This window comes from Filicampus tigris, chromosome 10 (genome assembly GCF_054856515.1).
Source record: "Filicampus tigris isolate MCC_2025a chromosome 10, RoL_Ftig_1.0, whole genome shotgun sequence".
Lineage (NCBI taxonomy): Eukaryota > Metazoa > Chordata > Actinopteri > Syngnathiformes > Syngnathidae > Filicampus > Filicampus tigris.
The window spans coordinates 22,434,986-22,457,014 of NC_141226.1; the positions used below are offsets into that span (position 1 = coordinate 22,434,986).

General features: G+C 40.6%; 3 protein-coding genes across 3 annotated transcripts in view; all 3 read left to right on the forward strand.

Moving 5' to 3' along the window:
- The first annotated feature begins 515 nt into the window (after nt 1-515).
- mcoln3a (mucolipin TRP cation channel 3a) lies at nt 516-7,911 on the forward strand. Its single transcript, XM_086043196.1, has 13 exons — nt 516-766; nt 1,304-1,561; nt 1,631-1,798; nt 1,877-2,030; nt 2,686-2,767; nt 2,840-2,936; nt 3,012-3,111; nt 3,575-3,687; nt 3,925-4,074; nt 4,732-4,833; nt 4,918-5,040; nt 5,823-6,029; nt 6,729-7,911. Exons 2-13 carry the CDS (start codon nt 1,334-1,336, stop codon nt 6,882-6,884), a joined length of 1,680 nt encoding a protein of 559 aa, XP_085899322.1. The 5' UTR covers nt 516-766; nt 1,304-1,333; the 3' UTR covers nt 6,885-7,911.
- Nucleotides 7,910-9,258, forward strand: LOC147141368 (uncharacterized). Its single transcript, XM_086043198.1, has 2 exons — nt 7,910-8,301; nt 8,991-9,258. Exons 1-2 carry the CDS (start codon nt 8,022-8,024, stop codon nt 9,074-9,076), a joined length of 366 nt encoding a protein of 121 aa, XP_085899324.1. The 5' UTR covers nt 7,910-8,021; the 3' UTR covers nt 9,077-9,258.
- Nucleotides 9,259-10,585: 1,327 nt separating this feature from the next.
- LOC147141369 (guanine nucleotide-binding protein G(I)/G(S)/G(O) subunit gamma-12-like) overlaps nt 10,586-22,029 on the forward strand; it is a 36,116-nt gene continuing 24,672 nt past the window's right edge. Inside the window, exon 1 of the mRNA XM_086043704.1 lies at nt 10,586-10,985. The gene's annotated coding sequence lies outside the window, so the exon portion shown is untranslated. The remainder of the gene's footprint in view (nt 10,986-22,029) is intronic.

Sequence of the window (22,029 nt, forward strand, 5' to 3'; positions counted from 1 at the left end):
TTTTAAAATTCATTTTTCTTTAAATATGGTTATGTTTAACTGAATATGAGTTAAAAATATGACAGTTTTACAGGATAAATGTTATATTTATGAAATGTGGTTAATTGTAATGAAATTAGCATCCAGCAACTATTTAGTTTATTATAATTGTATTGTTAATAAATTTGTTTCACATACATTTAAAAAAAACCTTTTTTTTAACCTCAGCTATGAATGAACGAGCCCATTTGTCCCATTTTAAGTCAAACTTTGGCCTTAAGCACAAATGTTTGCCAAAACACAGTGTAGTGACATGGCCAAATAGGAGTAGACAGGACTGTTTGTATACAAACAATTAAAAAAAGTATTTTTTTTCCTGCAATATTTTCCCTTAAAAAGAGAGTATACCTAGCCATTGGTGTTTTCAAATGAGCAAAAGTAAAAAGAATTTAGAAAAATGCAGAGCTAGTTATTCATTTTATATGATAGAGTAATTAACAAAAAAAGGAGACATTGTCATAATTGGTTGCTTTCAAGTGCAGAAAAAAAAAAAAGATAACATACGTTTTGCATATTTTTTTAAAATAATCTGGAGGAAGGCATTGAACGATGTTCAATATAGTTCTTTCCCTTTTTTTTTTCTTTTTTTTTCTTTTCAAAATGTTGTTTGGAAATTCCATAACTGGAAAAGCTGAACATGACACAGAAGTATGAGACTCACCATCGTGGCACTTAACATCGTACTGTGGCCTAAGAAGCCCCACTGATGCACAGCCGCTTTTGTTAGGTAAGTCCGGCTATTATTATTATTATTATTATTATTATTATTATTATTTGTATTGTGTATTTACTATCTACCCCACTTCTGGTTGTCAAATTGTTGTATACCAGTCCAGTCATCTAGATGACTGTCAGCATGTCTGATTTTTAAATACAATTATTATTACAAAAGTCTGATTATGCTGTGCAATTCCTGTTACATTGTTATTGCCGTGTGTTCATTTTTTTTTTTACCCTCACATCTGTTAGTTTAACTCGAGAAAATGTTGAATATCAGTCATCTAGATGACCTTAGATTTCGTGTATCTGGTGCACTTTTTTAAAACGAAATTGACTCCTATGGCGCGCAGGACAAATCTATTGCGCTGAATTAAAATGTGCTTAAATTTGAAATTCAAAAATGCTCTTATCTAATTGAATTTCTGTGATCTCTCAAAGCTGGTGAAAGGTCATGTAGGAAAACCAGTTTGATAAACATCAGAATGAGTGGAATGATGGAGCCGTTCGCTAGCGTGAACTGCATTGTCTGTGATGCACATTGAAGCTTTGGCAGTGTCTGACTGTGCTCGGTCCCATGGAGGAGTCCGAGCCCCTTTTGGTTGCCCGCTTGGAGGAGAGGAGAGCCAATGGCCGCTGCAGATGGAGCCTCCGCGCCCCCAACATGGACCCCAGGGTGGTGGAGGACTTGAGGCGCAGGCTCAAGTACTTCTTCATGAACCCTTGCCAGAAGTACAAAGCCCGGGGCCGCAAGCCGTGGAAGTTGATGCTACAAATACTAAAAATTGCCCTCATCACTGCCCAGGTAGAGCATCCAGACTGCTTATGACGAAGCACAGAAGATTTCCTTCCCTTTTGATGTGCTCTTTTTCAGCTGGTCTCATTCGGACTGAGCAATGAGATGATGGTCACCTTCAAAGACGAAAACCTGATGACGTTCCGACATCTCTTCCTGAAGGGATACAAGGGCCACCAGCAAGAAGGGCACATTTTGCACACCAAAACAGACGTGTACGACCACATCTGCTACATCATCGACAGGGTAAATTGAGCGAAACCTTACGAGAAGTTGCGTCGTGGCGAAGTTTCTGAAGTTTTTGACGCTATTCTCTTCTGGCAGTACATTAACCTCCAAAACCTGACAGTGGGCAATCTGGCTTACGAGAAGATTGATGGCGAGTACACGCCCATGTTGGTCTGCAAAGAGTTTTACAGGAACAGCAACATTGACCCTGGAAACGAGACCTTCTACATCGATCCGCGCATTGATACCGGTAACATGTCATTTATATCGCTGCTTATACCCAATTTTCGGCAAATAAGAGAGATGTGCATTTTGGTATTTTCTGGAGGTGGATATTCCGTCATACATATTCCGCAAACAGGACAGCTCCAGGCCATGGGAGTGTGCCTGCTAGGCCTCCAAGAGATTCCAATATTTGGCAGGCTAAAATTCCGTGTATAGATTAATCGGCCAATTCATTTTTTTTTTTTTCAATTAATGAATAAAATAACTTTTTGGGGTCCAGGCAGAATTTTGACTCTTTTACAATACTTTGTACTGATTTGGTCCTTTTAATGCAATTACCACAGAAACTGCAGATTCATTCCAAATTTTCAGAAACAATAAGCGTTTCAGATGAGAAAAGTACCGTAATAGCTTATCCACCTCAACAAGACAACAATTTTGTCCTCGGCCGAGTTTGAATCTGTAGAGGGATTGTGATTTTATTCAGCGCTAAAGAAAGAAATGACTTGAATGCGAAGAGTCTTGTTTCATAAAATATTGAAACTAGTCATGCTTTTATATTTATGGTATCTGTATCTTTGTGGAAAATAATCACAAAGAGGAATAAAGTGTGGCTCCCGCAAAAAAGTGGAAGCCAGCGTTTATCAGAGGAACAGCTGATGTCATGATTTCATACTCAGATTGCTTTTCCGTCTACCCTGTGCTGTCATTGGATAATGGCAGTCTGGCGACGCCCCTGAACTTCTCTTTGGATTTTCGGAGGTGATTAAGAGTATAACGCATGCCCATACGAATGTGAAGTTTCTGGCCTACTCATGTGTTCTTTCTGTCCAGGCTGCTGTCAGTCAACGTTTACTTTACCCTGAAAACCATCAATCTGCAGACCGTGAGGCATCACGAGCTCCCCGACTGTTACGTCTTCCACGTGGTGGTCAGTACCCGCCGGCGCCATTGTAGAATCGCAATCAAAATGGCACCGACTCACCTGCTTTGCATTTTGCTGCAGATCACGTTTGATAACCACGCTCACAGCGGAACTATCAAGGTGGCGGTCGGAAACGACGTCACAATCAACGAATGCAGGGACTGGAACGTGGAGGGCACTTGTAAGTAGAGCTGTGCAATTAATCGAAATTACATTTTAATTTGGCATAGTCGTAAAAAAATATTAATATTCATTTATATCCAATGCAATATGTTTGTCAAGTAAATGTCAAGTAAATCATACTTGAATTTATACATTGCACTTTTTTTTTTTTTTTTTTTTTTTTAATAAATTTTGTTTGGACCAAAAGGAACTTACTTGCATGTATTTGTCATTATATTTTTTACGTTTAAACATTTTCTTGTTTTGTACCAAAAACGAAATAGACGTTTGAATCATCGTGATTTCAATTATGACCAAAATAATCATGATTAATATATATTTTTATATATATATATTAATATATATTAAAAAAATATATTTTTTTTTTATCATAATCGAGCAACTCTACTTGTAAGATCAGAATGCTGTGGAATTCAACGCCAGCTACCAGCCACTGTTAAGCCGAAAGTCTGTGTTTCTAGCCGGGAAAAACGACTACCTCCTTCTCTTCTTTGATTCCGTGGTCATCCTCGCCTGTTTTACCTCGCTGATCCTCTGCGTGCGTTCTGTGGTCAACGGCATTCAGCTCCAGTTTGTGAGTAACGGTGACCCAACACAACAATTATCATCGGGGAGGACCACGTTTGGTTATTTAAGCATGAGTCACAATAGACGCTTTAAACCAATGTTATTCCACAGGCCATTCTATCATTGTTTTCCTACCCATTTATGTGTAGATCCTTACCTGTATACTTAATAATAATGGTTGTTTACTCCCACAAATTATCATAACAGTAATCCTTTGTCTATTCGCTGTACATATTCCCTGTAGGAGTTCAACACATTCTTCCACGCATACTACAATAAAATTGTGACCATGTCGGACCGCATGGAGTTTGTGAATGGCTGGTACATCCTCATCATTGTCAGCGACACTCTCACCATCGCCGGCTCAGCTTTGAAGATCGGGATACAGACGAAGGTGTGTTTTTGCTCATCGCCATGTATTTGTTAGTTAGCAGGGCTGCTCCGAAATCAATGCATTTATTTTCATAACCACTTTGGGGAACGGGCGGCGCATGGGATGGTGATCACACATACATATGGACGATCAGGGTGGAAGGCGGTCTCGACGTGGCCACTTCATAGCGGTGATCTGTGATTGCCCTGGCCAACTTAACATCAACCGCAATCGGAGATCTGCTCGCAGTTCCTTACAAACGTACTTTGCGTACTTTTACTTCACGTCGATCTCCTGCATGGGCCCCAGCCATGTAGAACCGTGCACCTCTGCTGCGCTGAATTTGAAGGGTATGAGAGGAGCTGCTTCCATTAGCCGGGAAGCGAGTCGTCCGTGTTCACACCCACAACGGCGCAAATGGCCCTTTCTAACTTCTTGTCTGCAAAAAATACCACAAGAAAGAAAACTCCACCTACGCATACAATTAGACCGCACTCAGTCATATTTCAACTTTCCTAAATGGCATTCAAGTGTAAAAAAAAGTCAAAATACTCAAAATCATCTTGCAGAGATGCGGTTTGGAGGGATAACCGGAGCAAATGAAAAGGGAATGATGGATAAAGGTGTAGAGCCAGAAATGTTTGCTCTGTTGATACAAATGTACTTTTTTTTTTCCAGTTCATGACGAGTTACGACGAGTGCAGCATCTTGCTGGGCACGGCGACCATGATGGTGTGGGTGGGCGTGATTCGCTACCTTGGTTTCTTCAAGAAATACAATGTAAGAGTGTTCGCATTTGGGCAAAATGCAAGCTTGTGTGAGGAGAAGGGGAAAATTGTTGTATTATTTATGTCTTTTTAACAGATCCTAATCTTGACTTTGAGAGCAGCTTTTCCAAACGTGATCCGATTCTGCTGTTGCGCTGCCATGATCTACCTCGGCTACTGTTTCTGCGGCTGGATTGTGCTTGGGCCATACCACGACAAAGTATGTCCTCGAGTCACGTCAGTAAAATAATTATAAATGAATCACTTAATACATACAATATATTATAAAAATGACAAAAGTTTCATATTACAAAAACGTCAATGTATTCAGAAATATGTAAAAAAATGCAAACAGTAAAATAAAAAAAAATAGTGAGGAGAAGTGAGGTAAAATCACTTAGTCGCTATTAAGTAATATAAAAATGCAATAAAATCACCCCAAATATCTGAATAAAAATATGTCAGTAGTGAAATAATTGAGAACAAAAGTGCCGGAAAATACAAAGATCAAGAAATACAGACGTAACAAAATGTCAAAATGTTCACAAAATGAAAAAAAAACCACATCACAATTTTAAAATATATTCAAATAAATGTTAATTGTAAAAAAAAAAAAAAAGTATATCTAGAAAAATAGTAAAAAAAATGTATTACCAAAATACAACATTTAAAATGTTTAAACGAAATGTGTAAAATACCTAATAGCACGAAACAACAAAAGTGAAAAAAAAAATCGACAAATTAAAAGAAAGAGTATCACAGAAGTGGAAAAATCTAGGTTACCAATTACCATATCTGGTAACCACATTTTGCTTCTCCTTTTCATTTTAATGGTGAATGGTGAAAAAAAATTACAGCCACCACACCACTGGGTAATCACTCAAGATAATCTTTTAGAGACAGCCAATGATCAGGCTTTTACTTACTTTAATCGGAAGCGGGAAAGAAATTGGGCCCGATTATCAATATGTGTGTCCTCACCAACCTCACGCGCTGTCCCAGTTCCGAACGCTCGACAAAGTGACCGAGTGCCTCTTCTCGCTGGTCAACGGCGACGACATGTACGCGACTTTCATGAAGATGCCCGAAAACGGCTACATGGTGTGGCTCTTCAGCCGACTCTACCTCTACTCCTTCATCTCCCTCTTCATCTACATGGTGCTTAGCCTCTTCATCGCGCTCATCACGGACACCTACGAGACTATCAAGGTCAGACTGTCGCCAGATTTGTCGCCACAGAAAGACAGTGGAACCTCTAAAGTTGGATGACTACCGAATTGGTCGAATTTCAACATTTCAAGGGGGGCTAATACTTTTGCAAGGCATTGTACACGGAGAGATCGCTAGCTAGATGGACAACATCGTGATATCGCGATATTAAAAGTGCCACGATACATCGTCGAGGTCGTCATGTGACAATATTAGTAGCAGCAAATCTGTTTAAAAGTTTATTTTCTATTTTTGCAGTTCCAGCACCCTCTGGTGGTTAGTTGATCAGTTTAATTTGACGCCACCTATGTTTAAGACCCACACTAATCGCCAATAGAAGCGCATGAATGGCCAAGCCTATTTCTTTGTGAATACTGTTATTATATACAAAAACAGAATATTGTGATGTTTTTTTAATAAGAGCTTATTATTTTTTTTTTTTTTTAGAATATCGTGAGCTTTTACACAGTATCGCCAGCTTTTTATATACTGTATTGTCAACCTCCCCGTGATGATGATCGTATCGTGATATTATCGTATCGTGGCATCCCTAGTAGACATACGTATATTGAGGAAAAAAAACACACGATTGTCTGAGTCCCATTTTTTTCCACCAAAGTAAACTGAACTTTGGAGGTTCCACACTGCATGCTGTGTTGAAATGAGCCCAACTTGGTTTTCAAACTGGTTCCACTGCAGCATCACCAGCAAGAAAAAGTGCCCGTGTCCCAGCTGCAGGCCTTCATAGCCGAGTGCAGAGACGAGCCAGAGTCCGGACGCTACCAAACGGACGAGGAGTCTCTTTCCTGCTGCCTCCTGTCTTGCTTTTGCTGTGGATGCCGGAAGAAGATTTGACTTCTGTTGCTCGTTGTTGTAATCGTTCTATTTTGGAATCAAACTGTCTAGAAGAAGAACATCATTGCTTTATCTTACGCGAGACTACAATGTTTATTACAGTGATCATTTCATTTCAGGGGTGGAACTGAATGATGTGTTTAACGAAGGACGTAGCCGTCTAACCAACTTTTTTTTCAACTGAGAGCTTCTTCTTGGGTACTGATTGCAAAGGTCTACCAGTATGACACACACTTATGAAATAACATATCCAAGACTAAAATAAACTATGCTATGATACGACCGTTTTTTTTTTGTATGAGCCTGTTGAAATCTGCGGGTTTCACCGAGTAGCTCAAGTTGTAGAACAGAAATACGACACAGGCGCAATGCTGTTTGTCACCTGAAACAGCATTCGATACTTTTTATCTTAAACATCTTTAGATGAAACACACCAAGTTTGAAGACGATCGGTTCTCTCTCAGAGGATTTTTTAAAAATGACTTCTATTAAAAGCCAAAAATGGCACCGAATTCCAAAGTCAATTCAAAATGGCGGACTTCCGGTTCGATTTAGCATGTGACTCGAAACATTTGTAGGGGGCGCTACTGAGCCATTTCTTCAAACTCAAACAAGGAATCTCTGAAATATTGCTATTTATTTATATACAACTTTGATTTAAAAGCATTTACACTCGGGGCTGACTTCACTTCTGTTGTTTCCATTCGTGTGCAGCATAACGTCTAAATGCAGCTTCAGCTTTTTTACTTTAGTAGCACATTTCCTGTACATTGAACTTTTCTGTACATCTGCTATATGTTCCTCCCAATTTGCAGCAGTTGTTGCTATGGCCATAATAAAGTAAAAATCGTATTTCTCTAAGATTACGAAGCAAGTTAGTAGATCTCGGCAAATCTCATCGATCCCTCGATTCCCTTGATTGAGTGTGAGCGCAATCTAATTGGCTGCATTTTTTGTTTTCTTTTCTCTCTATGATGTCACAGTTTGTCTTTGTCAAATCTTTTTGAATTAAAGCAATCTGATTGGACACTTTGTGCCCATTTTTGAACACCAGTTTGTCAAAGACATTGCTCAGAGTGCATCCCTGATGTGACTCGGAGAGAAAAACTACTCGAACTTCGGATTTTGGGCAACAGAATGTCAGACAAGTGCCTTTCCAATGCAAGTGCGCCTCTGGAACCGGTCGAGGCGCAGGACCACGTCTCGCCACCGATGTCCAGCATGGGTGACCTGCAGGAGTTCATGGACCGCTACAACTTTGACCCGATCAAGGACAGGCCGCTCCCAGATGGGAACTTTGAGTGGACGGTTGTCCAGGACGCGCCGGGTTTCTACTCTCGGCCGCCACACTACTCCGGGGAGTCTCCTTGGAGGCAAAACGGAGACCGGGCCTGTTCAAGACCTTCGGATACTACAGGTGACTATGCTGCATTCACAAACACCCAAAAAATGAAGCACACTGCCTATTGAATAATCTTTGTGGACTTCACATTCTGTGGCTTCCCTGCAAACTCCTCTTTTCTTTGACTCTTAATGACTCCCTCTTCTCTGTGGAACCAAAAATGGGGATTTGTTCCGGGGGGGGTTCTGAGGAACATTGCCAGTCATGTCCCCCTTTTCGGCTTGTTTTCCAACTTTTCATGTCACTCATCAACACAGCCACTAGATGGTGCTCAAGCACCTGCAGTTTTTCCCTACTGTAGCACGTCAGGCAGTGAATAGCTTAACTACATTGGGTGGGGCCAATCTGAGTTTGTTGTGGCGCTAACGAGTAGGACAAGGAAAACAAACTCTTAAAACTTGCAGAAGTAGAGGACTTCATTGAGCAATTGGCAAGACGACCACGCTAGTGTCTCATGCAGTTTGAAACTCTCAAGAATGCGCTTGCACCAATCATGCTCAATCTAATACATTTCTTTCATTAAAATGAAACATTATAGTTTTGGTGCCCCACCGCATTTAAACATATATTGCAGTAAATTAAAAAAAAAGATTTAACCATCAACATAAATAAGAAAGCAGGAATATTTTTCAACTATTGGGGGGTAAAAAAAACCAAAAACATCCACTTTAAACGAATGATGGCTTTGGTATGCTTTTTTTCAGTGCGACGAAGAGGTCCCACCCTGGGGGAGAGCATATTAACCAGCCGCCCCAAGGCATTGGAGGTCCGGCGGCGGAGGGCCCCGTAAGCGAGGCAGGAGCCAGTTTAACTGAGCATGTGACTGAACATATCACGAGCTCTTTATTACTTACCACCGATCTCCATTGGTTTCAGTCACGCGTGTACGACCACGCTTTGATAACAAGTAATGAACGTGTTACTATTTCCAGACAGGTAATCAGATTAAAGTAATTCACCCAAATAACTGTACAGTATTGGGTTTTTTTTTTTTTCATTACCCTTATAGTGATATATATGTACATATACACTCCTCCTTGAGCCGTCACCATATCGTGGTGGAGAGGTTTGTGTGTCCCAGTGATCCTAGAAGTTGCAGTGTGAGCTGGGCGGTGGCCAAGGCCGGGACATTGACTCTCTGGCGGGGAAAGAGTCCGATCTGGTGCGTGAGGTCGAGCAGTTCCAACTAGATGTAATCGGGCTCATCTCTACGCACAGCTTGGGCTCTGGTAGCAATCTTGAGAGGGGTTGGACTATTTTCCATAGTCTCTAGTCTGGACATAGTCTCTCCAGCGTGTCCTGAGTCGTCCCTGGGGCCTCCTCCTGGTTGTATGTGCCCGGAACACCTGGTCCACTGCTAGTCACCTGATCCACAGAGCCAGGACGAAAACTACACTACTCCTACTGGGTCTGAGATTCAACTTCCCAACAGAACTCTGCTTCCTCAAAGGAAGGTGTGTCAATGCAGTTGAGGAGGTCTTCAAAGTATTCTCCCCCATATCCACTATACACAGTGTCAATGGTGAATGCGATCGCCCTCCTGGGACGCCGGATGGTGGACCCGGATTTCCTCAAAGCCGCCCAGAAGTTGTTCTCCTTGGACTCACATAACGTTGCGTTTTTTTTTTTTAATCATATTGATGGTTTCTAGACTTGCGATTTAATATTTAAAAAAATATAGAGAAAAAATTGCAATAATTAAGTTTAAAGTGAAGTTTTGAGTACGTGTACAGCATTTTAATATGACATTTGTCGATTTCTCACATTCACTTTGTATATATAACTTGAAAATTAAGTGACATTGAGTTTTCAAATTTGAAATATCATATCCTTAAAATGTTTGCTAATGAACGTTGCAACCATTAGCTAGATGCAAAAAAAAAAGCATTCAAATAAACTGGGCATCATACAGTAACACAATGTGAAACGCCACAACAGATAATAGCACAAACAAATGTAATAATTGTACTTGTATTTCACCTCAAATAATTTAACTTCTTTATTAAAACTTAGGCTGGGTCAACGATTTGGACCAAAACATGTCTAAAATTCATAGATACACAAGATGGAAACAAAATTCATTAATGAATGAAAGAACTCATAACTCATACAAGAGATGGCTGAAGCAACAACTCATTAAATTTCAATTATTTTATTCAATATAGAAAAATGCATGTTCGTCGGGTCCCACCGACAGTCCAAGTACCGAAACTTCGAAACTAACGTGTCTTATTTTGAAATTTTTATTAGGAAGCAGCGCCTCCCCCAACCGCAAACTTGCTGGCGAACATCCGCCGGAGTCTCGCTCGGACCGCCTCTCTCCTCCCGTCAAAATTCGGGTGTTGTCGTCTCGAAGCGACCTGTCGGAGGAGGAAAACGAACGGAGACGGGAACTCGTATTGGTTTGCGTTGAAAAAAGCGGGGGAAGTCCAAAGTTGTTAAATATTATCAACCAACGTCAGCGGAAAGTGAAGGCGGCGTGGCTCTACATCTTACAAGTGGGCAGTGTGTGTTTCATGTCCAGTTTACAGCCGGCAGTCTACTGTGTGTTGTAAACACGTTTAGTGTACAGTTCAGTAGTTTTGACACTGCTACAGAGCCGAGGGAAAGGTCTCCTCCCAGCGTCTGTTGACGGATACAGCTTGACCCCAGCAAGGAGACACGGAAAGACCTGAGTGCACGTAAACCACCTCGGCCAGGTAAGACTCACTCACTCCACGTTTCGACATGATCGCCTTGTTCCAGTTGTTTCACGAGGCAAGCTCACATTGGCCGCTTAGCAACAACACAGCTCTTTTTTTTTTTTTTAGTCCTAACCTTGTCAAGCCAAGCTTAGAAATGTGACTTTTTGACGCATTCAACAGGTGAGTGATGGAAGCTAAAGGCTGTGCTGGGGCCTTGTGAGAACTGTACTCACTGCAGGCTTCCCACTATTTGTGTCTTCTGGAAAGTACATCCATGTATCCACGAATCTTTTACAGATTCAATAGTACCTTGACTTACTGTTTAGCCCCTTTGAAATAAATTGAAATTCCATTATTCACTAGAAAATATAATGATGTGTTTTTATAAAGCAAACACCATCAGCACCTATTTGTTAAAAAACAAATCAATAATGAAAATATATACATAAGATAATGGACATAAACAGGTTTTCAAAAGTGTTATTATTGCACTTAATTTAGTATTCGTGTTTTGGATGCGTGCCTTTTGAGGAGCTCGGCCTAGTGACTGATGCCAGGAGTTGTAGTGGGTATTCTGCGTGTGAGCGTCTGCGCATGAGTTGTGGCTTGCAGCAGCTTCTTGTGAGCATTCTTTTTTTGTATGGTGTGCGTTTCGCTGTTTGGCCCGTTCAAGAAACGGCGTAAAGTGCGACTTATCGACTTATGGCTCTCCATTCGCACAGGCGAGGACATAACATCGCTTTAATTGCTCAAATATTGTTTTTACTGTGCCTGAAATTATGTCCCGCAACACAAAGCAAAATATTGACCAAGCGGAGGCCTGTAACTCGAAAACACTCTTAAGTTGGGGCACTTATAAGTCAAGGCGCCACTGTGTTTAAACCAACTTCTTCCTTTATATTCATTGTAAAGCCATTGATTTTAAATTTGGTGTCACCCAACACAGGGACATAAACTAACTGTTCATATGGAGCCTTAAAAGGGCTGTTGCTCTGCTGTGGCCATTCGTGCAGTGAAATTCATCCAATTTGACTTTGAATTGGTCCAAAAAGTATTATTTATTGGCAGCAAATAATGCACCTTTATTCATCTATCTATGACAAGGACGTACAGTGACAGGCAGAACGTGGTGTACCGTGGGAAGTTGACCAACTTGAAACATTATAAAGTCCGTGACCAACTGTTACATGTTTCGGAACTTTCTGCACTACCTGCCGAATGGCAAAATTCACAACAGCTGTTTTTTTTTTTTATAAAAATAAATATATATAAATATTACTTTCCGCAGAAGACTACTTCTATGCCTTTCTGTGACTCTTTCAGCCTCTCTGTTTACAACCTCTTGATGACACAGTGTGCCTCTCAGTGGCCACTTCCCTCTGAAAAAAAATACAGTTTGTCAATTGTTAGGTGTCATGTTGGTGTCATGATGTCAAAATGTGAACAGCATTTATAAGTAACAGTTCCAATTTAACCAGGACGTGTATTGGTCCATTCACCCGTTGTGAATTTTGCCTCCATTCAAAAGTTTAGAGAAGTTCAAATTAAGTTTGCCCGTATAGTGCATTATAGATTCATCCTGAAGTTGTACCTGAAAGCCCAGTACCCCAAACATTTTGTGCATGTGCCTTGGCTCCAAATAGGTTTGAAAACACAGCCTTAGGAGGCCAAAATATAGACGGACAGTTGATAAGGCGCACTCATTAGTACTCCATTCACTGCCGTCAAAGCCTTTTCTTTGGGGCCAGCCAGCATCAGGAGTGGGGTGGACGCTGAGGATTTCGCTCGCTCACTCACTCACACACTCACTTCCTGTCTTCATGCTGACATGCACACATTGTTGTTATGAATTACAGTGTTATGACTCATACGCATGAGAAGAAGGAGGCTCGGAATACAGTGAAGGGAGGTAAACATGCACATAAACATGCATGTTCTAGCCAGGGCAGCAGCGGGAACACGCTTTGTCATTTTTAGTTGTGCAGTGAACCCCCGTTTATTACAGGGGATATGTTCCACATCGCCCGCGATATCTACAAGTTTGGGTTAGAGAGAAACCATATAAATTCAAAAAAACAAGACCCCGTAACGTAAATTCATCAAATCGGTTATACATTGTATGTGCATGAAGATTACTGCTGAAAAACACTGAGAACTATATGGTGTGTTAAGCTGTTTTTCATCATTTCAGTTTGCCAGTTTTTGGGGGCAGGAGGCGTGGCTTAAACAGAGCCCAGTGATGCAATTGGGTGCCTGGGATGAGCCATCCCTCTTCCACTGTATAACAACTTGAGCACATCAGCGGTTATCTGGCGCAATTGCTACATGCGATTAGCTAGCTAGCAATCCCTACACGCTCAAAATGTATCTTCGCTTTGGATAGGCCGCTGACGTGGCTGCGCGGGAATTCCCCCGTGTCGGCCTGGTGGGATATATCCCAGCCACCGATGGCTTTAAAGCGGAAGTCAACCCAAACCTATTTTTTTCAACTATATGTTCTATGCAAGGCCACTAGTTGAAACAAGACATTCTGATAAATATTGCATTTGTGGAATAAGAGTTAATCCACACGTTTTTAGCCATCTCTGGGGCGGCCATTTTGTCACTTCTGTTGACTGAAAATGACATCACAACTGCTCAGGTAACGACCAATCACGCCTCAGCGTCAGAAAACAGGTGAGCCGTGATTGGTCGTTACCTGAGCCCTGAGTAGTTGTGATGTCATTTTCAGTCGACAGAAGAGACAAAATCGCCGCCCCCAGAGATGGCGAAAAACGGGTGGATTTTGCTGCTTAACTCATATTCCACAAACGCAATATGAATCCGAATGCCGTGTTTCAACTAGTGGGCCTGCTGGGAACATATTCATGAAAAAAATGTGTTATGGTTGATTTCCGCTTTAAGCGCGCATATTTTTGTGGCTCATACATGTAGTTATTTGTAGGTATAAGAAAGATGCCAGACAAAGTAGCGTCTGTTTTTCCAAGTCGTAGTACTGGTAATTAATTGACATTTGACAGCTGAACGGGGCGACGGACGTGCCTACTGGTTTCGAGAGCGGAGATCAGTATTTGATTGTTGACGATTTTGACGCCTCATTTCAGTTCATACTATATACACTCCTCTGTGGTGTGAAATTTAGACATGTATTTTTCTGCCCCGCATGTGTGTTTTGGCGCACTCTAAATTCGGACTTGCCTAAAGTTTAAAAAAAAAAAAAAAAAAGTTTTAAGTTGTCTGAAATGTTAGTAGGGTGAATGTTGGTCAATAGCGGAGTGCCCGGCATTCTATAAAATCGCATCAAGAAAGGTTGCTTGAAAATCTGCGATATTGCTGGGGAGCACTATGGTGGAAATGAACAGCCCTCTTGTTTGATGCTATCAGGTTCTGGTCATGAGGCTGCCTGGTGTGAGCCTTTTGAACAAACGCTTGTCTCTGTATTCAGACACACACACACAAAAAAGAGAAAGTCGACATTCATGAGGGTGTTATTTTTGTCCCCCTTGTTTTGAACAGCAACATCTTGTGGTTCCCGGTAAAAACGTGACCTTTGACCCCCCAAAGTCCAGTTTCCGCCCTCATTAGCTCTCTTGTAGGCTTTGGTGGGATGTCTTGCATTTGAATAGGCTCGCTTCTCGCTGGCAGGGTTTTCTATGACGTGGGATGCATGTAAATTGATTGGTAAGACAAAAGAGTGGTGGTCAAGATGGCAGCCATGTCTTGCTTCGTGGTTGGATTAGTTTAACAGGATGCCATCTATGCCATCAGTTTGAATTTGAATTTTGAACCCTGATGGGTTTTTTTTGTTTTTTTTTCACCATCAAAATATGAAGTGTCAAAAATTCTAAACTTGACCAATGTAGCTCAATGATGATTAATGATTGGGTGGATGTTGGATGATTATTGAGAGATTCGATCAATTTCCCATACTTCTCAGTGGTTACCCGGATGCAGAATTTGCAACATTGAAGTTTTGACGCCAAACTTTATTTGCACTTAATTTTTTTTTTTTTTTTTTTACACTGAATGTTTTTACCATATAATTTCCCAAGTTAATTTTCTTTTTTTTTTTTGTTTTACCATAATGACATTCATTGTCAAAAATTCAGTGTATCATTATGTGACCAGTGAAGCATGGTTGGCCCTACTTTGGATAACTTAAGAAAGATGCGGATGCTTTTTCCTAGCTTCCCCCTGGTCACCTGGATGTGGTATTTTTGACGTAACATTGTTTTACCCTGAATTTTACGTAGAATTGAAATAAATAAATAAATAACCTCTTAGTTTTTTTCCCCCCCATCAAAAATAATGTCAAATATTCAGCGCAGGACTGTCACGTGACCATTGGAATGAAACATAATTGGCTGGATTCTGACTGATGTGGAAATTTTGACACAGAATTTTTTTTATGGTTAAAAAAAAAAAAAATCAACATTAGCAATTGATAGAAAAAAAATCTGTCAGAAATTCAAATTCAAACTTGGATGGCATAGATCAACTTCCATAATAATAGGAAATCCCCTGTCCGGCTTTTTGAGGAGGGGGATCAATTTGCTCTTGTTGTTTCTGTCTCCATCTGAGTTTAGCTCGCCGAACAATGTCCAAACTGTTTCGCATCACGTGGGAAGTGGCACACACGGCCGTAACCAATGCTTTAACGTGTTACTGGGTAACAGGCTCTTCTGGAAGTAGTGTGCATTGCACTTCCTCTCGCACAGAATGCCGCCCGACTCGATTGGCAGCTCTGTCTGCAAGCCTTTGACAGTCAGGCGTAAAAGAGCAACACTTGGAGTCGGGATAGTACAGTGGAACATGATCCGTTTCATAACGCCGGGTTACCTAATTTTTTTTTTTTGTTTTTGTTTTGGATTTTCAAACAAAACTTTCTATTTAGATCAATATAGCTGGAATAATTTCTTTCTTGAGTCCAAATGACTGCCGTCATAAAGCCTTTGCGTGCTGTACCGGCAATGTTTGAAGTAACATTCTAGCATTGGTAATTGAACATTAAAAGTAAAAAGTGAATTGTTGGAGTACAGCTGACTCCAGCTACTGGGTGAAAAGTGAGCGCTTTATTTTTGCCACAGTAACTTTAGACTTGAATGAAACTTAGATTAGATTTGGGACTTACTCTCACCACTACCTGTTACCCAGTTCTCCAAATAAGAGGCACGGCGTATTTGCTTCAAGCTGTTTCTCTGTCACTCCATTCTAAATTTTAATGCAAAACCAGTGCATAAAATGAAAGCAAAATTGAACATTGCATATATAAACAGTGCCGACGTCACACGAGTTGATGGTTTGAACTCCAAGTTTTGTTTGACGTTTGTGGTCCAACGCATACCGATTTTGCCGATTTCGACTTTGACAGGGTGTGTGTTCGATTGTTTATCTAATATTGTGGTTAGTAAGTGAACATATTAGTGTCGTGACACATAGATACACATAATACACATACTGTATTTACTGTTATTTTGCTACCTGTGGTTTGAACATTTTAAGAAAATTATACATTACAATGTTGAAAGTGTCGAATTTTAAGCTAAGGCTGAGACTTTCAAGGCATCTGTGTGATTTGGCATTGAATGAGTGCTGACACAGTCACGTGGTGGCCCCGGGCCGTCGGGCCACTGTTATTGTTGGACCCTTCGGGTGTCCTTTCAGTAATGAGCAGTGTATCTGCACCAAACATACCTTTTGGAATTATGGCCGAAAAGATCAAGCTTGGTTTCATTGACAAGAAGACATTTCCCCCATTTTTGTAAAATATAGAAACCGAAACCTTTAGGTTTCTGCTATCAAGTGAAAATGCCAGGAAAAGCCTACTAAAGCCTACTAGAACGTCTCGACTTTATCTGGAGTTAATCATAGGCAGTTGGAATGCTGGCGTGTGGACTGACTCACGCTCGTGAAACCACAATATCTCAGTTCTTGTTGTTATTTTCACTCTCCAAAAGATCTGAGATGTACAGCGTTTAGCTCACATTTATTGGGGAAAAAAAAAAAAAGTTTTCAAATGCTTTATCTTGATCTCATTTAAAACCTGGCATTTGAACAGGGGGTGTGTAGAGTAGACTTTCTATATCAACTGTACCTGCTGTCATTTCTGGATTATTCTCTTTAGTCTAGTTTTGGACCTAGTCAGTTAGTTATGTATTTTCTATTCATGTTAATTCATAGTATACATTGAGATCGTTTTGGTTGTTTGTCGTCCCCAGAATGTCATGTTTGGTTTACGAGTGTAGCAACAACGGGATTTGATGCGGAGTCAAGGCTTTGAATGCAGATACTGCGATAAACTATAAAAAAAAAAAAAAAAATACACACACACACGCACAAAAAAAAAAAAAAAAAAAAAAAAAGCATTAACCATTCATCAGGATTTAATATTGGGATCCATGTGATCTGATTGGCTTCACCTAAATCCTAATATGGACAAGTATGTATGTTATTTGTGTTGTTAGTCACAAGTTTTAGCTTCCAGTGGTTGCCTTTTGCTTGAATTCCTCCGTAGCTAGGAGCAGATGTACTTAGAGGAGTGGTGGCGAATGGTGAGACAGTCACACCCTGCTGTTGGTTTGGCAACGGAACACATGCGTTCACGGAATACCAAGCTTTACTGGAAGTCTTAATTTGCCCAGAATAGTCCTCACTGACATCGGCACTCAAAAATGATAAACTAAGCAAAAAAAAAGATACCATTGTGTTCTGCCGCTTGTATCAGAAATACATATTTCAAGCTTAAACTGCACTGAATGATTGTTGAGGAAACTTTTTTTTATTTTACACAGGAAGTCACGTTTGTAGCACCCGCTCCCTAATCAGGTTGACATCAACCTCAGATTTTTAGTCAGCAAGCCAGTCAGGAAGTGTTGCCGTAGCAACCCTCTCGAATGGGTAAGAAAAGAAAGAATGAGCCGCGGCTGTTTTCACTTCTCACCGTTATTCCTGGGAGTTACAGTATGAGGGTGGAGGTCTTCTCGTCAATGGTAAATGCAATATGTCAATAAACGACGGCGAGCACCTTTTTGTGTCCGAGGACGTTGACGGTTCATTTTAGAAAAAAAATAAAATAAAATACTAAATGATAAGTTAGGAGGAGATACTATATGGTACTTGGATTAAAAAAAAGAACTGCTTGTATTTGATCGTCACTTGAACGTTATTTACCGCACACTCAGTGGTTAGTATTCCAATACTTGCTCAACTTTGTCGATGTTCTCTTTGCCTGTGGTGCTTTTGGAAGCGCTTAAATAGGTTTGTGGTGCTGCCTCATGATGTGGCTGTTGTTCCCAACTTGGCTTTGCACAATATCGTCCTTTGTTTTCAAACATGAAAAGTCCATATTGTCAAAGTTGTGCTAATTTTTATACTGAACTAAATATACCAGTGGTGTCTCAGAAGACGTTATTTTTTGGGGGGGAATCGAGAACATTATGTTGTCTTTAAGAATTTTCAAAGGCAGCAGCAGCTTTTTATTCAGGCTTCAAGCAACATGTAAAAATCTCGGAAGGCAAAAGTGAATGTAAAAGCGTTTTAATTTCCTTATCTGATGGTTTTTTTTCCTGTAATATATTCTTCCTTGTTTATTGTTCTTCCTTGGTTTCTTATTAAAAAAAAAAAAAAAAAAAAAAAATCACTTTAATTAGAATTTTTTTTTTTTTTCCACATGTATTTTCAAAATGTTAGCCAAGCATTTCACATCATGTGTGTGTATGAAAGATCTCATTCATCCTTTAAACTGATTGATGCCAACACTCAAACGTGGTACAATCTATCTGCGTATGTGCGCGCGCATGCATGCGTTTTCCCGGACAGATAGGACACTAATGGGTAAATCATTTAAAAGAAAGCAAACCAATTTAAAGTTTATTTATAGCGCTAGGACGTGTGGCCTAGTGGTAAGCGCCGCTTCATCACAGGTCTGGTGTTTGGAACTCGGATCTGGAATCCGGCCTTTCTGTGTGGGAGTTTGCATGGGTACTCGGGGCTTCCTTCCACATTCCCAAAACATGCGTGTTATGCTCACTGAAGGCTGTCAATTGTGTCCATAGATGTGAACGATTGAATCTGTATGTGCCCTGTGATTGGCTGGCAACTAGTCAAGGGTGTGTACCCTGCCTCTCAGCCAAAGTCTGCTGGGATAGCTCAATCGCGACGCTAATGAGGACAAGCGGTGTAGAGAATGGATGCAACGGACGGTAATTTATAGTCCACTACAGTAGTGACAACAGAAGGTCTATTTGTGGCCTCGCTGTTATGGTCTGACGGCCTCGCGTGGCCACGCCTCTCCGCTAATCACATGACTGTTTCCCATCAAGGGGACTGGAGATGACATTAACGAGCTCACTTTCTCCCAAGCTTTATTGAGCCGAGGCAAGAGAAAGGTTAAAGTGTATATTGAACACAATGAAATAATCATGATCTCATCTCAATGTATCAGCAAGCTCTGAGAAGCCTGATAAGGATCCTGATCATTTCAATCAGGTATGTTGGAAGAGGGAGACATCTAAAACAGGTTGGATAGGGGCTCTCGAGGACCTGGACTTTGGGCACCTCTGGTATAGAATTTATATTTGTTTATTTTTTATCTTTCAACCCTTCAAATTCCATTTGGTTTGCACCATGCGAAGTATGTATATTGTTAATTGCACAGTCATTCTACGGCCAGCAGGGGGAGCTTTCTTAAATCAGGGGTCACCAACATGGTGCCTTATGGGCAGACCACATGAGTCGGTCTCTTTTTAAAGAAAAAGAAAAAAAAAAGAAGCTCGCATTGACATTGTGATTTCCTAGGAATGTTGTACAAGGGATCATTTGAAAATGTAAACACTTGCAGAGTGTTGCATATTGATATTCTTACCTTGTTAACTCATCTTTGATAATTGAGAAATCTTTAACATGATCAATGCCACAAAGGCAAATCATTAATTATTAATAATAACTTACAATTAAAGGTCATTTGAACATTTAAAAAAAATATATATATATTTCAGTAGTATGCATCAAACTGGTTGCCTTTCAAAAGCTTTTTTTAAAAAAAGGTTGGATTGACTTATTAAAATCAAAATGTCATCATTAATTTCTCCATTGGGGTGCAATAAACCACTAAACGTCTCTTTCGGATACTAAGAATACTACATCATCCACAACTGGATGAATATTGTTATCTGGTAGAAAACATAAACCACACTTTTCAACAGAAGAAAGTTCCTTCCAAATCCAATGTAGCCAAATTGATATAAGCATGCAATGCTTAAAGACATGAAGTTGGAAAAGATTAATCAGACAAAAAAAAAAAAACTCCCCACCCTAAGGACGTTTCATTACATTAAGACAGCCAAAGTGGGTTAAAACAAACTCCCAAAAAAAGTGCTGTGACGCTGCGCTTGCGTCTTAAGCGGTCATGTCACAAGAGGAGTCGGATCCTGGGCGTGCTCGTCCCACCCTGAAGCCATTTGTAATCACAGTGCCTCTCTTTGCAGGACTATGTGGCTTGCTTTCTACTCAAGGACTGCATTTGCGATATATTTAACATTTACCCATTTTTCGGTGGTACTTCAACTCTCTAAGCACGCTTTCTATTATAGTGAATAGTGATGTTAATAGTCATAAGTTGTACAAAAAACTGTTGCATGGGTGTTTAGCTGCTTAGCATTTTCAGCTAGAGCGTACAGTACACTGTATTGTTTTTGTGGAGGAAGCGTCCACCCTTGCGATCTCAATCTGCAGTTACCTCTTTCCGCCACGTGGCGGTGCTCTCTGACAGAGACTCACTGTCTCACTCACTCAACGTTCCAATTCCGCCAACTGTCTGTCCTTCCGAGTGCACACCCTTTTCTCAGACATTCACAATTGCACCATCTGTCTCCGGCATTGCCAGGTGGGCCCACCTGATTGTGAGTTTCCACTAAGAGTGCCCATTATACTTTCGTTCTATTGTCTGCAGCGATTGTGTGAGACCAAAAACAGGACTTTCTTGCAGACGCTCTGTCGTGTATCCCGACACATGAGTCACTTTTCAGTTATTCACCCTGCTCGGTGGCTTAGCTTGTGCGTGTGCGCCCATGCACGTCACGTTGTCCGGATTGTTTACTGGTTAGACGCTGTAGTAACCAACACGTGCGTCTTAGCGCCAATAATACAAGGGGAGTCGAGTCATTTGCTCAACCCCTGCATTTTGGTTCCTGCAAGATGGAACAAGGCATTGTGACATTTTCCAGGTGCCTTCACTTATGAGTGACGGTGCAATGAATTTCGACGGATGCTTGATGGTTGCATTAAGTCTTGCAATTAGGATGAAAATGGGTTTCATTCTAATCAAATATTGTATCAACTTTTCTTGAACGTACTCACGTAACACTTTTTAGAGTTACAACTTGTCATTACCACATGAACACGCAAACAAAAATAACTCTCATAATTGCAAAGCAAAATAAACCATTACAACTGTGAACGTTAAAGCGGAAGTCAACCCCCAACATTTCTTTGCAATAATATTTTCTATGCAGCCTCATTTGTCTAAACTTGATGTTCTGATTGATATCATGTTTGTGGAATATGGTGTAAGCATCGAAATCCACCTGTTTTTATCCATCTCAGGGGGTGGCCATTTTGCCACTTGCTGTCGACTGAAAATGACATCACAACTGCTCAGGGCTCAGCTAACGACCAATCATGGCTCAGCTTCAGAAAACAGGTGAGCCGCGATTGGTCGTTACCTGAGCCCTGAGCAACTGTGATGTCATTTTTAGTCGACTGAAGTGACAAAATGGCCGACCCCTCAGATGGCTAAAAACGGGTGCATTTTGCTGCTTAACTCATATTACACAAACGCAATTGTAATCAGAATGCCGCTTTTAGACTAGTGGAGGCATACAATACATATTATTGTCATGAAAATTTTGGGGTTGACTTCCCACTTAACGAAAGCATTCCAACACGTTGAATCCCCTAGTTTATGAATACTATACATAAAGAAACAACCACATTAATTTGACTGCTATAGTCAAACATGATTGGCAAATGCACTGAACAGCAAGCCAGCATTAACTACGAG